General features: G+C 43.4%; 1 protein-coding gene across 1 annotated transcript in view; it reads left to right on the top strand.

Moving 5' to 3' along the window:
* Ildr2 (immunoglobulin like domain containing receptor 2) overlaps positions 1–17975 on the top strand; it is a 40413-nt gene that overhangs the window by 11368 nt on the left and 11070 nt on the right. Inside the window, exons 3-5 of the mRNA XM_059280257.1 lie at positions 7286–7342; positions 10272–10418; positions 11411–11587. Of these exons, the coding sequence (XP_059136240.1) occupies positions 7286–7342; positions 10272–10418; positions 11411–11587 (381 nt within the window). The remainder of the gene's footprint in view (positions 1–7285; positions 7343–10271; positions 10419–11410; positions 11588–17975) is intronic.

The raw sequence follows: 17975 nt of genomic DNA, 5'->3' as shown, positions 1-17975 counted from the left end.
TTCCTGGCTTGATTTTTAGGCAGCTGTACGACTTTCTTTCAGACTCTTAACCTCTCTGGTTTTTTGAAAACACCAGGTGGGGGCTGTGGTATGGACTAACCCCTGTGGTCCATTTTTAGCAATAAAATATGACTTAAAGTGTGTAAATAGAAGAAGTCAATGCCTTTGACCAAGCTTACAATCCACTGCCAAAAATCTGGAAGCATTTATTACCACTTAATTGCAAATGATCCAATAGTAGTCATTTTACAGAGAGAATTCACCGTCAGAATTATTCTCCTCTAAGTCTGTAATTTAAAGTGAACTGAAATATAAAAGACACAAAAAGAAAAAATAAACACACGAAATGCTTAAATACACAGTTTATAAATATATGTAAAGGAAAGGGAGGCTCTATCCACACTTGTGACAGATAGTCATAAACTATATTTATTGGAAGCATGGTTGCCATGGGAATATAGAATAAAAGCAGGCATGTGTGTGCCCCTGGGAAATTTCCAATATATTTGGCATTTTAAATAGCCATAGAAACAACCCTTAAAGCATAGTCATAGAAACATCTTTACACATACGTACAAGGTCCAGAGGAAGGCATCTGCTGTCCTCAGAGATGTAGGAAGGCAACGTTTTGGAGGATTTGGAGCAGAGCGCGCAGAGGGTGGATACAGTACAGCCCTGAAGACGGATCCAGGGCATCTAAGGAAAGCTTGGAGCAGATGAAGCCGAGATGTGCACTAAACACAAGGGGGAGCAGGGAATTGCCAGGAACTGGAAAGGCATTTGCTGTCATCCTAAAGAGAAAGTTCACTCACACAGTATGTCGGCACACCTGAGAGCGTCTCTAGTTATTTTACTCAAAGAAATGGATAGAGGTCCCTGTGTTCTGGGCATCATTAGGATGGAAGAAGTGCTGTTTTCCCACCCTTCCACGAGTTTCCCAACACCCTGTCTTTGCCCATTGTGTGCCAAGGAGCCGGATTTAGTTTCTCAAAACAAGTTTGTAGGAAATCTAGAACTTCGCCTTCCTTTACACTTGGAAGGCTTGAACTATCAGAACTTGAATGGAAGTATGAAGGGCATGGACAAAAGCAATCTTTTGGGGTAAAATTTATATTCAGATTACATCTCTATAATGAACTCTTCAAAAATACACTAGCTTGCTTTACTTTCATTGGTGTGGAGTGGGATGGTGCTTTCCCGACTCTTAGATGGCAAGATGTTCTGTTGGTTGGAGTGCATTCTTGGTTTGCTGTACATTGAAAAGTGCTGCGTGGATGCTTTGGGAACTGAACACTTCCTTCATACTTCCTATTAAGCGCCTAGTGGATTAGGTAGAAAGCACTATATTGAGCAACATATCAGAAGCCTAGCTAGAAACCCAGCCTACCAAACTGTGGGGATTTGCTATTGGAAAGCGTCAAAGGATCCAATGGATGGATGATGGAGGGGGTCCTGGTACTGGCTTGCTGAGATGCTAAGCTTAGGGCGTAGTCCTTGTTCTAAAGGGGCTTCCAGCCTGCTAATGGAGGCACATGTTAAGGAATCACTGTCGAGAGATCAATGTTCTGCTGAAGGTGTGTGCAGTGTTCCTGGGGAGCTTGGCAGAGGAAGCATCTTATTATAGCAGCCATCCAGGGCTCTGTCAGAACATATTTTGGAGTCCTGTAGACTGAGCAATAAGTTCTTGACCAAGGCAGTTCAAACACTTGTTTTGTTAAAGAAAGCAATGAACTTCTACCTTGAGGGCTCTGGCTAGCAAGAAGTTAGCACCCTGGGAGAAATGCCACTAGGAAGTGAACTATGAAATGTACAAAGACAAAGCTATGAAACAGAGACGTAGAAAGTGTGGCAAGGACTGTGTCTCTGGCTAAAGCCCCCTGACCAGATGGATTCTGATGTCCAAAACACAAAGGAAATGGCGACCAGGTCAAAACACTTGCTGAGCAAGCATGAGGACGTAGAATCTCTGTAAATGCCAGCTGAATAGACTTCTATAGTCCCAGCACATAGAAGGTGGAGATAGAGGACACCAGAGGAACCTCTCTGGCTAGGTGAGCCAAATCAGTGAGCTCTAGGCTCAAGGGAGAAACCCTGCCTCAAAAAAATAAGGTGGAGAGCAATTCAATAAGATGCCCGATGTCAACCTCTGGCTTCCATGTATGTGTGCACACATGCACAGATACCTGCACACACACATGTGCCCAGGCACATCTGAGCATGTATGCATATTATCTGTGCACACTCAGGCATACACACAGTCCAAGGAGGCTGGCAAAAACAGACAAAGCAGGAAGAAGGTCCTTTGGGATTAGTATGTCTTATGACAGGAAGCAAGTAACTAAATTGGAGTTCTTGTGTTGGTGTTCGAGCTTCACAGGTGTGGCTAAAAATGAGCCTCACAAGCGACTCTGTTCTGTTGCTGCTTCCGTCTCCACCTGACAAAATATACACATCTTTGTTTGAGTGAATGAATGAATGAGTGAGCTGGGGACATTTGGAAGAGAGCTGGTTTTCCAGGAATATGTGCAAACAGCTCAACTGGGGATACTTGAAAGTGGGGATGTGAGGGAACAGCTGGATTTGACAATTAGGAGGTAAGATATGCAAATCGTGCATTCACAGTGCGTGTTTCTACTCTGAGCGTTCAACCAAAGGACCACGTTGTGGCTGTGGAGTGTAGACCAGCATGCTACGAAACTGGTGCTTGTATGTGTGCATGAACAAGCTTTTGGTGTGCTTGATGCATTTGGCTTATTCATGTGGAAATTTCTTTGAAGGAGTGGATTTTGCAAGCCTTGCAGAAAACTGAGTGCTTACATGAAAACCATATTTTCTACTGATCGCTTTGAGCTTTGATTTGAAAAGAGTAAATATGGCCTTCTATCCACAGGGTCTGCTTCCCATCTTTCCCTCAGACATTAAAGTGACTTGTAATTACCTCTCTTAAGCTGAATCCTGGGAGAATAACAGTGATTCGCAGGCATGGCGAAGCGCTGCTGAGACCCAGGGTGTATTTACCGCTATTGTTTCCATGCTCTCAAGAGCAGACCTTCACTGGATGCGATAGAATAGAAGAAACGATAGCACGTTTCTAACTGACAGTAGTAACATTTCCTAGGGATTGTTAGGGAAGGAGCTGGAAGCAAAATGGTTTTCAGAAATATAAAGATTCCAGCATAAATTCAATTTTTAAAATGCTTTTCGCTCCAATAAAATCAGAGTCGCGGTGCAAAAGCCGGAGAGCTCTGTCGTTCCCCCCGCCCCCCCCCACCCCATGCTGTTGATATAGTGGTGTTGTCTGCTGTCCCCAAACTCTTACTATGTCTTGAATTCTAAAGACATTTAATTTTGCCCACTTCACTGCAAGACTCTCTCACTCATGCCTCCCCGGGGCTAACTCTACTCAAGTGCATTATGGGAAGCCTTTACCTCTGGAAGCTTCAGCTATTGACTGTTGCTTCAGGGAAAATGAGAAACTGGATGTAGACCTCCCTGTTGGAGTGTCAAAGTTTGTGAATTTTCTATGCGCATTTCTGATACATTCCTTCTTTAGTTCATAGTTTTCAGTTACAAAAATGAGACAGTCTAGAGTGCAGAATAAAGGTCTCTTCGATGTTCTCCTATGGCGCCCATTCTGGTCCCCCAGCAGGAAGAAAGGCAAGGAAGCAGTGTATAGTAGTTGTTTTGAAATCTTAATTTGAACACTGGTAACCAGAACTGTCATTCTGCATGTGAAAGCAATGTTAGAACATTGTCAAGGTAACCCAAACAGCCTATGGGGAAATCCAGCTTTTTCTGTGTGCGTGTGTGCCTTTGGAGGTTGCAAACTCATGACCCCAGGGTTCTGTACAGACCACAGACATATTTTGTTTGGCTTATCCACTATTTTAAAAATATACAAATTAATTTGCTTAATGTTTTAAAATCAGAATATTTCACCATCAAATCTGGGGTGAATGTGAGTAGAGGATCACCTACTACATTCCACTGGGCAGCTGTTGGCTAGAGTGGAACAGTAGTGGCCCCCTAAAGACACTGCAGTTTGTCACCCCCTCCATGTGCTCAGTTGTCTCACACAGCCAGCTGTGCTCACTTACATCACCAGCTTGTTCCTATGCACATTTGGGTTTGAATCCCATTCGCTGAGATTCAGATTTGAGAACTAAATATGATGACCATACCATTAATTGTCCAAATGAGGATATTTTGCAAACAAAAATCAGTGCCTATTAATAATTACATCAAGGCCATGGGCATAAATCAGGACTCTCTCAGAAAAAAAAAATCAAGATATACATACACCATTCCATCCCAGTCTTTCCATCTACTATGAGAAAACTGAGACCAGGAAAGGGAGGGATTTGCCTGAAGGAGTTACCAAGTAAATCAATGGCAAGCATCCCTGGCCGCTTTGACTCGTATCCCAGTGTTTTTCTGATATAACAAGTGGAATAAGTATGAAAACCAAATCCTCTTTGGCTATATGGATGTTTTATAGTTAATAGCTATCATAGGCAGATATGGTGACACACAGTTGTAATCTAATCACTCAAAAGGCAGAGGCAGGAGGATTGTGAGTTGCATGCTAGGCTGGACTATATAGCAAGACTCTGTCTCAAGTAACACAAAATGAATGTATGAATAAATAAATAATTAAAATTTATATGCACATATATATGTAGACACACCTATCTATCATCTATAAATCATAGAATTAAAATCATGAGACAGCCTACAAATTGGTAGCTTATGTAAAGAGTAAATTTATGTTGTGATTCTAATTAGTCATGTGGCCCACAGCACACCTGGAGATGCTTTAAACACTGGTAGACCAGAGGTCCGCAGAATGAACATAAGCACAGTTTCTCATTTAACTAGACACAAAATCATACACACGCGCACACACACACACACACACACACACACACACACACTCACACACACACCAATTGTCTGCGGGAGGGAAACACAACAAAAATCTACCATTAAGCATCTGATAACTGTTTTGTTAACAAACCTTGTCTATTTCTCCCTTGATAATTGCCTATTATATGGTAATGAATACTAAGTATGTGTGAAAGAGATGTCTAAAATCCAAATTTCTTAAATCCTTGACCATCTGTTTATTCCCTTGTTGAGTTTCCAAGGCGTATTTTTAGAGAACATTCCGGATGAGATCAGTGTGTGCTTTTAATCACGTGCTCAGATTTTGGTCCCAAACTCCATCTCATCTCTTACCTGGGGAGTTGTGTAAGCGTTAAGAGCACTTCTTAGTGTTTTGTGAAGGCAGGGGCCAAAGTCTAGCATGAGAAGTCTCTTTCAGGACACCTTTCGTAATGCCCATTTGGCTCTCCTTCTAAGGGACCTTGCAAGCCTCAGAGCCGTCTTCCCACGCCAGTTGTGCAAAGATGGAGGTTCAAGAAGAGAGCCCTTCTTGTCAAGGCTTGCTGTAGCTGAGCTGGCCCAAGCATCAGCCAATGAGAGTATTCTTTGGGAGTACACATGTAGCTCCAGGAGGCTTGACCAGGGTGCATGTTACCAGGGTACCCTCCTGCTTTGTGGAGAGTCAGAGGAACAGGGCAAGCGAAGACGGCTTCTCCCCCTACTCACTGCTGCCTTTCCCCAGTGGCCGGATCCTCCCGCAGTGACCCAGAGGTGCCTTTCCCCTTTGACCATTGTCAGAACTGCTTTTTCATGGCCCTCCTTGTAGAATAAGGAACCGATGACTTCTAGACTCAAAGTGTAAACCATGCATTTTGTTTCCTACACTGGATCTTAGCCAAAAGGCTGGGAAACAATACAGTTGTTTCTCAATGAGCAAAATCCATGTGCGCGAGTTTCGTTTTTATATGGAAACAGGACTGTGGATGGATGGATGGATGGATGGATGGATGGATGGAAAGGTATAGTGTGCATTGTGTGTGTGTGTGTGTGTGTGTGTGTGTGTGTGTATGTATGTGTGTGTGTTCAATCTGGACTAATGGTACTTGTAAATATACTTACTGTTGCATCTAGTTAAACGAGAAGATTCATTTGTATTTACCACTCAGAATTCAAGGCTGCCAATGTTTTAAACATCTCTAGGTATGTTGTGGTCCAAGACATTAATTAGATTCATAATAGAAAGTCATCTCCGGTATAAGCTACAACCCTACAGACCCTCAGAAGTGTGATGTTCAACAGCTACACGTGGTTACCGAGCCCTTGAAATGACAATGTGTTGTGGATGCTGGTGTAAGGGAGAAAAAAATAAAGATATTAGGTTAATTGTTTCTGTTTGTTTGTATGTTCTTAATGTAATTGCTAGAAAAGCTAAAATCACCCATGTTGTTGGCATTGTACTGTCATTGAGCAGTGCTATTCTGGAGATGCTTGCCATGCACCAAAATGAAGGAGGATTCAGTTGTATGCCTTAGATGTATCACAATGACCTTTTGTCATCACAAGTCAGAGACAAAGGAAGTTTGCTAGTGTGAAAACATGCAGAGTAGCTTCTATAAGGCAGGTTAACCTCCTCCTTCACATCTTCTAGCATCTTATTTCCTGTGTAGCTCTTTGCTTCCCAGAGCCCCCCGAGAAGCACCTGCTTTGACACCAGCTTTGAAGTTTCCACGCAATATCACACAGAAGGCACTTGAGTACGTACACCGCCAGCTGTGGGTGCCATATGGAAAAACCATACCATATACATATGTACAGAGTATTTCTGAAGCCAGAAGGAGTGTAGAGGAGTGTGTAACCAGTCTAGCGTTATCTCTTCATTGCCTTTGAACATTTTAATCATTGAAATATCTTTAAGCCATAAATAGAACCATGTAGCTAGTTAATTCTAAGTTAAAACCAAATATGTCCTTTTGTTTTTATGTGGACATGGGACTGTGTATGGATTGTATGAAAATGTAGATGGAATGTTTAGATACAGTTGGGTTTGACTTTCCACTGAAGTGTGTGGAGAAGGCTGTGTGAATGCACGGAGATGAAGATGGTGTATGTCAGTCTGCTCAAGCAGGGTTTCTCACAAGGAGGCAGAGATGTCCTCTTCCTATAAACAGTCAGAGATAAGGTACCTTTTCTGCTTCCACCTAGCCTTCCTTTGGATGGCTGCCAGAAATGCTTGCTTATAGTTATTCCCTTTGACTGAGCCCGGCCCTGATGCATCTCTCCTACCACAGAGCGTACAGAGCAATGGCCCTACGAGGTCATGGCACTGGTGGGTGCCAGAAATTGGGCTGCATTTTCTTTGGAGTAACCTCTTTCCTTCTTCTTTTCCTTCTACATCTTCTAGGCAGGACAGGGCTGCTTGCTGATCTCTTGCCCAGTTTTGCTGTGGAGATCATGCCAGGTATTCGATCATTTAACTCTTATTTGCTAACACTTCATCTGCCTGCTTCTGCGTTAGTCACTAATTACTTGTTTGATTGGGGGAAGGTACATTTATCTGTATAATGTTTGTTGTCTTTTTCTAGGATGAACTAAACCCCTTGGATAAGCCTTTGTATGCCTTTTGTTCCTGGGCCCTAAAAGAATAATGGGAATTAAGAATAAGTGGAGACAGGGACCTAGTCCCTCGTTGTTAGACATGAAGCATCATTGGTTATCTTCAGGCCCATCTCAGTATTTCACCGGTACCCGGATAGTTATGTGTCCTTAAGTATTATTTATTTGTATTCCTTATTTCCTAAATTATGTGCTTCACTCATTCACTATTGTGCAATCATGTTACACAGAAGTACCTTTTGTAACATTACCAAAAATCTTTTTTTTTTTAAACTTAGAAAAGACATGTCCTCCTTCTTCCTGCCAAACCATGTGTTCACAGACCTGTATTACTTGTATATTTAGACACTGGAAATCCCTAGGCATCCATGAACCATATGTCAAGATAACTTGCCCCAAATACATATCTACATCCTTTCATGCAGCTTCAGGTGAAGGTACCAGCCCTATAAAGACCAATCCGGTGCTGCACCGTAGCTTGTAGTTGAAGGAAGCTCAAGGAGAATGAAAAATGACCTATAGAAAGGTTTGTCTCCATAGAAGGAAAAGCAAAGTGTATAATTAGCCTTGATTTTTGCCAGATCTTTAACGTCTTTCTAATAGCAACAGAGAGATATAAAAATATCCCTAGCCATTGGTTTTGGCTTGATTGAAATTTTAAGAAATGTCCAGAGTCTTCAAAACCCAGCCTTACTAATTGTTTTCTGTGAATTCATCCAGCCCTTTATCTTTAGCTGGCTGATCTAACTCAGACTTTTTCTTTATTGATGTTGCTCTCAAGAACACAGAGAGACATTTTCATTGTAACCACCTTTAGCAAAAGTTCCCTCAATTTGTAAGCATTTATTTACACAGGTAAAAATGTCACATATAATGTTTCAAAGTAAAAATGGGTCTCTCAAGTCCAAGAAAGAGTTTCTGTATTTTATATCCAGTCCTGTTCACCTCAATTTCCTTCTTTTGACTCCCAGAACACTTTCACAGATTTATTTATTTATTCGCCTGTTTATTTATTGAGATGGGGGTCTTGCTGCTGTAGGCTTGGCTCATCTGGTATTTGGTGTGCATCTCAGGCCAGCCTTCAATTCATAGCGATCCTTTCTTCTGTCTTCCAAGTGCTGGGGTTAGAGTCACGCTCTGCCAAACCAGGCTCAGATCGAGTTCTTTTGTTTCTCAAATATAACCTGCTGGTCTTTTATCTTTAACTGCTTCTATTTCCCTGTAGCTGACCTAAACCATCTCAGAGAGAAAACTCCACCTTCTTAAGTTATGTTACTTATAAGGCCCCCGTCTAAAGCCTCGTGCTATTACCCTCAGCAGGAGTGTCCCCCACAGAGTTCAAGTCAGACACAAAGGCTTCTCAGTCCCTAGTTGAAGAGATGTTGGCCTGGACTTGAATGTAGTGCAGATGGATGAGTGGGGGACATTCAGAAAACATGAGCTGTTTGTTTTCTCTCTGAGGAGATGATGTTCCAACCAAAGGTCGAATGATTCAACCACTGTCATAAAACTCTTTACATGTAAAAGTCACATTCTCAAGTTTCCAAATGAATAATTTGTTTAATGGAAGGGATAGTTAATAACCAAACTTAAAGAAAAACATTGTGTACTGAAGTTCATTATGAAGGGATTTTGAGTGGATGGCTGTCAATCATTTTGGTCTTTTAGCTTTTAAAGAAAAGCATGGGTTATACCAGTCTGTCCAGGTCTCCAGGGACAAGGTGGACTCTTCCCAAGCCCAATAGCATAACATTGAGACAAGTCACCTGAGAGTCACAGTCACTTTTATGTAAACCAGATGGAATTTGCTGCCTTTTAAATCTTGTGGATGAGCGAATTAAAGAAAATTCATGTTCAGCCTCAGACAGAGCTATGAAAATTATAGAAGCTGACAAACACATTAGCCATGCTCATTTCAGCTTGCCATTCATCAGCACCCTGAGCCACGAAATTCTTGGCTATGCTGGCTGGCATGGTCATCTTGAGTGTGATCAAACCAAGCCCCTACCTTGGAGATGGGGCTGTGTCTTCTCTATTTGAAACTATGCCTCTTTTTTTTTTTTCCTCACTAACTGGATAGATATTGAAGTTTAAGTAAGAGTTTTGGATCTCTGCCCTGGTGCTAATCACAGGGAAGGTGTCTTGGGAAAGTAGATGAATACACACTGAGCCTGGACGACATAAAGACCATCTATGCAGGCCATGGAGGCACATAGCCTCCCTGCCCCTCAAGATTCAGATTTGCAGATATTGTTTGTTTGTTTGAGGTCTCACATTGTAGTAGTGCAGGTTGCTTTGATCTTTCTGTCTCAGCCTTCCGAGTACTGGAACTTTAGACATGGATCACCATGTAAGGCAAGAACTTTTAGCTTATAAACAATATACTTCATTATAAAAGATAAGCATTTACAGAATCCACATTAGAAGCCCAGCGCACAAGACACCCCCACCCCCAGATTTTGTCCTACCACTTTATTCTGATACAGTCAGTAGATGAACCTTTTCCTCCAGTCAGGAACCTCAAAGTCTCCAGTCACAGGGCTGGCTACTCAGTGTACCTCAAGAGATACAGGTCGCCTGGCTCTCTTTTCTGTGGGCCCTAGCATATCTCCCCCTGAGTTCTTCATGAGTCTGGGGCCCCTCCATCCTGGTTAGACACCCTTTCTTCCCCAGGTCCTTCCCACTCACTTCTTTTACAGGGAGACACCCATCCGTGTATGCCGTGCCCTGGAGGGAGGGCTACCTCGAGTAGATTTCTTTGTGCATCCTTCCAGAGTGGGTGTTTGTCGGCCTGGTGATCCTGGGGATCTTCCTCTTCTTCGTGCTGGTGGGGATCTGCTGGTGCCAGTGCTGTCCTCACAGCTGCTGCTGCTATGTCCGCTGCCCATGCTGCCCGGATACCTGCTGCTGCCCTCAGGCCTGTGAGTAGGGATCCGTGGGGGAGATGTGGAGTGATCAGAAGAAGTGTCACCTCTCCATCTGACAGCCATGTGCCCTGAGTTCCTCCTCTACTCCTTACCTCTGGGTTCGGGGAAGACCATTCCTGCTTCCCTCCTCGGCTCCATGCACATCTGCATGCTGTTTATCCACACCTGTCATGCATTCCTAATGCTCATGGACACTGTAGATTAAAGGAAGGGCAGGATCGGAATGGTGAAGTTGTGGGGTAAAGCTGCACCCTCTCCTCAGAGCACTCAAATAGAGAAAACCTGTACTGGTCATTCTCCTTTGATGCAGAGAACGTCCTCCTTTTATAAGTGGAGTGTAAAAACTGTGACTTTGGGGCAGCATCCGGCAGACACCCATCCGTTTTCTTTACTCATATGATGAAAATGGCCAAAACAGGGACCAGTTCTCATTGGGGGATTCACAGGTTTAGCTTACTAGTCAAGCCCATGAAGGCATTGAGTTTGACATCCCAACCATATACTAAATACATTATTGAAAGAGAGAGGAACATTCTATCTTTAAAATCTTTAGGAATAAAAGTGTTAGAAGGAACTGGGTTACTGGCTTTGCTTTTGAAAACACAGACAGGGGCCTTGTACATACACAGCGTTTGCTTTTCTTCTCCTGGAAGCGTCCCTGAATGACCCTTTGCTAGCCCCCTCTGGAGGGACCATGGTAGCTTATAGATAAGGTGGTTCCAAGTGGGGATGCTGCCACTCTAGGGTTGCTCAGCTGCCAGATTCTAAACACTGTAGTTCCTCATATTGCTGCCCTTTTCATGGAGCCAGAGGAATCCAAGGTAGAGTGGTTTTGATGGTCCTAGTGAACTAGTTCAGTTTTGGAAGAATGAATTTATATTTGTCTAGGTGCTCCCTTCAAAGAATGGAACTTCAGGGATTGGGGGTATGAGGGTTGTGGAGGGTGGGACTACATAATCTCTCTTGCTCTTCATCTCCCTCCACAGTGTATGAAGCAGGGAAAGCAGCCAAGGCCGGGTACCCTCCCTCTGTCTCCGGTGTCCCAGGCCCCTACTCCATCCCCTCTGTCCCTTTGGGAGGAGCCCCCTCTTCTGGCATGCTGATGGACAAGCCGCATCCACCTCCCTTGGCACCAAGTGACTCCACTGGAGGAAGCCACAGTGGTAAATGTAGTCCCAGACTGCCCACCCCATGCTTGGCTTGGGCCCCTCCCTCATTCCTTGCTGATAGGCACAGTCAAGTTCTTCAGTGATGTAGCTTTGGGAAACAGTGATCTCCATCCCCAAAATGGGACCCTTCCAGCTAAGGCAGGTATCTTTTGGAGTGCATATTAGTCTTTCCAAGGGCTACAGGATACTCTGAGCCCTGTTTTCTTTTTTTTTTTTTTTTTAATGTTCTTAGTAACTATAAAGGGAAGGAGATTGTTATTTAAACTGTGATCATGTGTTTAAATAGTGATCTCATCCCCACCTAGTGTTCGCGTTTCGCGACTGTACTAGGCACTGTGAGGGACGGCAGACTGTAGAATAACGGCTTCTCAAAGGAGGGAATGGATCTTTATTAAGACAATTAGATGCTGAAGAATATGGTACTTAGAGTCCAAAGACAAAAGAACTGGAGTTATTACAGTCTTCATGGAGGAGATGAGATCAGAACTGGGCCAGGAGAGATGAGGAAGAGTTGGGAAAACTGTGGGGCTGCTGCTGACTGTCCCAAAGAAGGAAGGTCAGTCGTATAGTCAAATCCCAGAGCACAGATGTGAACATGTCGGTGTCTATCTTGTCCAGCTGCCTGGAAGAATATAGAAGGGTTTGATGGGGATTACAGAGGGCCTTGATACCTCTCCAGAAGAGCTGGGGCTTAGTGGAGCAAACAAGTGGGAGCCACCACGGGCAGAATGCTGAGTGCAGAGACGGCACGTGGTGAGGTGGGAGAGGAGCTCAGAGACAGAGAACAAAGCCCTGACTACAGTGTGCAGGTGTGCTTTACGAGCATCTGGTGTATGCTGGAGACAGTGGGAGTCGAAATGCCATGATAAATCTGAGAAACACTTTGAAAGAAATGAGATGTCAAGAAATGAAGCAAAGGGGAGACTTCAGGATGAGCCCAAGTTGTCCAGCACTACAGATCAGAAATGAGATGACTGGTGAAGGGATCTGGTGAGAGGGACGGTCCGCTTTATTCAGGGACAGATGAATTCGTGCAGAGACGAGACTGAGGGGCAAAGGCGGGTGGAGAGGTGGAGAGGTGTTGAAATACAGCTTTCCTGGAGGCATTGGAGCAGGACTGCAAGCTGTGAAGGTTAAGACTGTAGGCATCGTCGATTTCAGTGACTTCCGTCTGTGTACGTGGGAGGTGAGGCAGGGTTCCCAGCCCACGTACTGAACCCCCAATACCTGGCTGTGGCAGGAGTGGATATCCTCAGTGAGTAATTGGTATTTGTGTTTGTCTCTTCCCTGGAACTATTAGTAGAATTCTGACGTAGGAGACTGGGAATGAGTCACAAGCTGAGAAGGAGAAGCTAATGATCAAGGATGTGCAGGGAAAGCAAGAGATAAGGACAGCACAGTCCATTTCTCTGAAGGAAGGCACAGGCAAGAGAAAACTGAGGGGAACTTCACACATGCTTTCAGTTGCTAATTTCTCTTTACACCCCATTTCCTTTTCCTGTCTGACCAGAACTCCTTCACCTTACTATTTATTTAATGGACTAACACAATAAAATAAGTCTTATTAATTAACTAGCAAGTATTTAAGTATCCCTCCCCTATTGAGATAGGGTCTCAGGGGCTCACTATGTAGCTCTGGCTAGCCTGGAACTTGCTGTGTAGACCAGGCTGGCCTTAATCTTTTCTCCATTCCTGCGTGTTGCCGTTTTAATCATCTGTCCCCATCATATTAACCAACTGCAATTAGTAGCAGAAAAATGAATTATGACAAGACTCCCAAGGCGCGGTGGTTGCTGACTTGGCTGCTCACAGTTGGGTGGCTCCCATGCAGGACAGAGTTCTGTCTTTTGTGCTGTCCTCTTTAGCACACTCTTTGTCCCCCTTGGGTGGCTCCCTTGATGACAGCGGTAGTTCTGGGGATTAGATACCTTTTGAGAGACAGAAAGCTGTGTTTCATCTTTGTGCCTCTTTCCCCGAAGTGAGAAAATGCTCCCCAGAAGCTCTTCCCTCTTCCAAAAAAGCCCTTTTCCAGCAGTTTCATCTGAAAAAACTCATGTCCCACACTTCTTCCTAAACCAGATGGGCTTGAGCTCACGAAGACTAACCTCTCAGGCCTAAACAACTATTTGCTTTGGAAGTGAGCAAAATCAGAGTCTGTTCTGTTAGCTAGGAAATAGAGGAAAGATGGCAGCCAGTGCTGACCATAGCTAGTCAGAAACCCTGTCATCATGATATGTGTGTCTTGTGGCGTCAGGACAGGGCTCTTTATAGTTCTCAAGAGCACATTCCTAGACCCGTGGGCAGCATTAGTGATGGTGTTTGGCCACTTTTCATTTAATGAAGATAGATTGGGCCAATGTAGATTATTCTTTAAGGAACACTAAAAATGTTAATAAATGCTGTTTTATAAAAATATGAATTCCACCTTTTTACATCTGTATGCTGCTCCATACATATTAGGGTAGTCATCTAGCCACAGTAATTTTCGGGTTATATTTGTACACAACACTTTTTTGAACGTTAGTTAGGAAAGGCATCTGTGATGAGTTACGTAGAAAAGAGCCCTTTAGTTACCAAATGGAAGAGGATAAGGGGTACCCTGATTACTTTTTTCCATCATTTACAGCTGCTACTCAAGCCCTCTGTTACTACGACAAAAGATGGGCTTCTCTTGGGCTGCTCTGGGTCCATCCTCTTTGGGTTCTCTGTCGAATATCCACACTTCATCCGTTTTCCACCTCACAGCTCTAACCTTCCGTCTTAGTGACTCTTTCCTGTCAGCGTTCAGAATGTGGTCAGATCTCCCCCGCTGAAATGCAGCCCTTGGTACAACACCCTGATGTTGCTTCTCTACTCCTTCTCAGCCAAACCTCTCGGAAGCGCTTTTAATACTCAGTGTCTCTGTTTCCTTCCCTCTCACCAACTCAACTAACTTCCATCTTGCTCCGCGCAAGCTGCCTGATGGCTAAATCTGATGCTGCCTCACAGTCCTCAGCCTCCCTTGACTTCTCTAAAACGCTGCCCCCCCCCGCCCCCGCCCCCGCCCCCGCCCTTCCTCGCCTTTCTGGCTCGACATTCTGCCTGTTTCCCTGCCTGTTCTGACCCATGCTCCTTGCTTCCCGTGTGCATCTTCTCAATGTTCCTGCTTTGTCTGTGGTCCACTCTCCAGCTAATCCTGTCTACTACCTTCATCCATATGCTAATGGTTCCCAGTCGTGATTTGTCCTGACCTCTCTTCTGCTGCTAAGTCCCATATATCCAACTGTTTCTGAATGTCTCTGGCTGGATGTCTTACAGGCACTTAAACCTTAGCCTCTAGGAATTCAGTCTACCCTTCAAAAAAAAAATTTTTTTTTTTGCTTTTCTATTTCAAACCAGAGTCTATATAACCTATCTTAGTGGATAGCGTCGTTGCTTGTCTAGTGACTCAAATCATAAGCAGGAATTCCTCTTATTCCTTATTCTTTACTCTCTTACCAATTGGTCGCCAAGGCCTTCAGCCTATACAGCCTATACTTTAACCATGAATTGTTCTATTTCCCTCCATCTCTACTGTAGCTACCCTGGTCCTCACTGCATGACCCCCTCCCTACCTTGCTGAGTGGAATTGGCTCCGGCCCCTACTGTTGCCTTGCTCTAGTCCATTTGATCTCAGTATACCTGGACTCCATTCATCCTTCTGACAAAAGAAGTGAGCAGGCAAGCAGGCTCTTGAAATGTCATTTTAAAATTAATAGAGGTGTGTGCCTATATATATGCCTACTGTATGTACACAGAATATGCAAATTTTAGGACTCACTTCTCCCACAGTTGAGCTGCCGTCACCCTGGGGGTGGAATCTGGCAGCTGTTCCATCATCCATAAACAGCCTTGCTGAGCTCATTAGGATGGGGCAGGAAGAACAAGCCTATATCCATGGAAGTGCACCTTGGAGACTGCCTGCGCAGGGCTTCTAAGTCACAGTCGGGCTATAAATGCGGAAATTGATCGAAACATAATCCAACCTTAATTAGGTCAAAATAGCAGCTTAAATTCTTTAACAGCAATACGTCTTCTAGATTTTAGTTTGACATCCCTGGGAATTTTCTAATGTTCTGTCTCTAGTAAAGTTAAAATCAGAAGATTAGTGGGAGAGGGGCTGAAGTGTGTAGAGCTGTGCAAACCAAAGGACTTGGACCAGGCTGAACTGGAAAACAGAATAAATCACCTTTGACCCTGAGCTGAAACATCACCAAGAAAAGTCATTTTCTAAATATGCTGGACTTTGGCCAACAGTCTAGGACATTTTTTTTTTGCTAAAATACCACCACACTTCAAAGAGTTCTCTTGCTTTTAAATTATAGGTAAAACCAACCTGACACCATTCCATGTGAGGTTTTTTTTTGGTTGGTTGGTTTAGTTTGGGGCATGTTAAATATATATATACTATAAGAAGTATAGAATATATTATAGTATATTAAGTAAGTGTATTATATTCTTACTTTGTAAGATCTTGGATGGCTTTAACTGTTTTATGTAGTTCAGGTTAGCTCCAACTCAGGACAATCCTCTGGTCTCAGTTTCATGTATGCTGGGATCATAGGCATGAGCCAAAACACATGAATCTACATGTTTTCACATCAAGAGATAATCTGTAACTGGGGCTAGTAGCACACACTTATAAACCCAGCACTCAGGAGACTGAGGCAAAAGGAGCTACAAATTTGAGACCGACCTAGACTGCATAGCAAAAATGACCGCCATCTCAAAAAATTTTACCAATTTCCCCTGCCCTCAAAGAAATTAGAAAATTATAGTCTAATAGCATGGTTGCTGGAGTCTTGTTGATGGAAATAAAATGGATAAGAAATACAGAACAGTATATAGAAAAACTGTAATGCAGTCAGAAAGGAAATCATGTTGTTGGAGAGGATCAGAAAAGGTTTCCTGGTGATTCAAATGCTGTTGAGCACATATGTGACACAGAGCCAGATTCTATGGAAATGAGAGAAGAATTTAGTGTGCTGTACAATCAAACTTGCAGCTTCTAATTTTATATAAAAATAGCCACACCCTTTAAAGGGAGAATTGTCTTGATTTTTAGCAACTAAAACCAAACAGATGATGCTCCTAAAGTCGGAAGAGCAATCATTTGCCTGTGTCTTTTGACAAATTAGAAGAATTTAAGTCTCTGACGTCTCCAGGCTGCTGTGATGGAGAAGGCAAAGCTGAAGGATTCTGCCGCAGTGGAGTCTCTTATGATGCTAGTATTGAAAGTTAAAACGATCATCTTCACCCGAGGCTGTAGTTACTGTGACTTCTCAGAGATTGATAACCCGTGCGCACAATCTAATCTGCATCATAATGAGAAGTGTAATTTTTCCTAATGACACTGAAGACAACCTAAACTCTAGTCCAAGCACCTCCAGCTGTTGCTCAGCATCTCTCTCTCTCTCTCTCTCTCTCTCTCTCTCTCTCTCTCTCTCTTTCTCTCTCTCTCTCCCTCCCTCCCTCTCCCTCTCCCTCTCCTCTTTCTCTCTGTTAGGGAACAGCTGGTACCTAGTTACAAATAGCAACAACCTTCCCTAATCAGTGACCTTTATTTTGGTGACACTGAAGATTTGCTGTAAAAGTGCTTCCCATATGAAGGACACCTGGGCAGAGGAGCCAGGGCTGTAGGGAGAGGGAGCCCCTCCCTAACGCCATGCTGGTGTTCTTTCCTTAGAAAATGACATCGGTAATGACAGCCACAAAACTTCTTGCTTCCTCAGGCTACCATTCAAGGCCTTCCCTTCCTGGTTAAAATTCTCCAGTAAATCACCCACATAACTTCCTATGCCATACTTTGTAATCCACACAAAACCACTTGCTAATTCCAGTTCATTCATGTCTTCATCCCTTCATTTGAATGTGCATGGTTTGAGTGTCTAAAATGTGCCAGGCCCTGTGCTCGATGCTGGAGATACGTAGGTGGACAGAGAACTCTAGTTAAATTGTCTGCTTGGAGGTTATGGCCTATGGATTATTGCTTACAAAGAATAGTTTCCAAAGAGCCATGAACCCTTTCCCTTCCTAGGCTAGGAAAAAGTCAACAAACATTTAATACTCGTTATATGTAAAACACAGTCTTAGGCACATGGAAATCTTAAATTATAATATCTTCAGAAATTTTTAAGATTATACTCATCTATATAAGGAACTTGGAATGAACTAGAATATATTAAGGCCTATAATACAAATTCAAATCAAATGATTTTTAAGTTGGGAAAAAGATTGGAACAGAAAGAGACCAAATTATAAGAGCCAAAGGAAGCTCCTTGGATGAGGTGGCATTTAAGATACCCCAATTCATTACAGAGCACTCAAGTGCTCCACTAATTAGCTTTTAGTTGTCTTCTCTTGA

This window comes from Peromyscus eremicus, chromosome 15 (assembly GCF_949786415.1).
Source record: "Peromyscus eremicus chromosome 15, PerEre_H2_v1, whole genome shotgun sequence".
Classification (NCBI taxonomy): domain Eukaryota; kingdom Metazoa; phylum Chordata; class Mammalia; order Rodentia; family Cricetidae; genus Peromyscus; species Peromyscus eremicus.
Note: the sequence above shows the minus strand (reverse complement) of the source record. Positions and strands in the feature narration are given on the sequence as shown.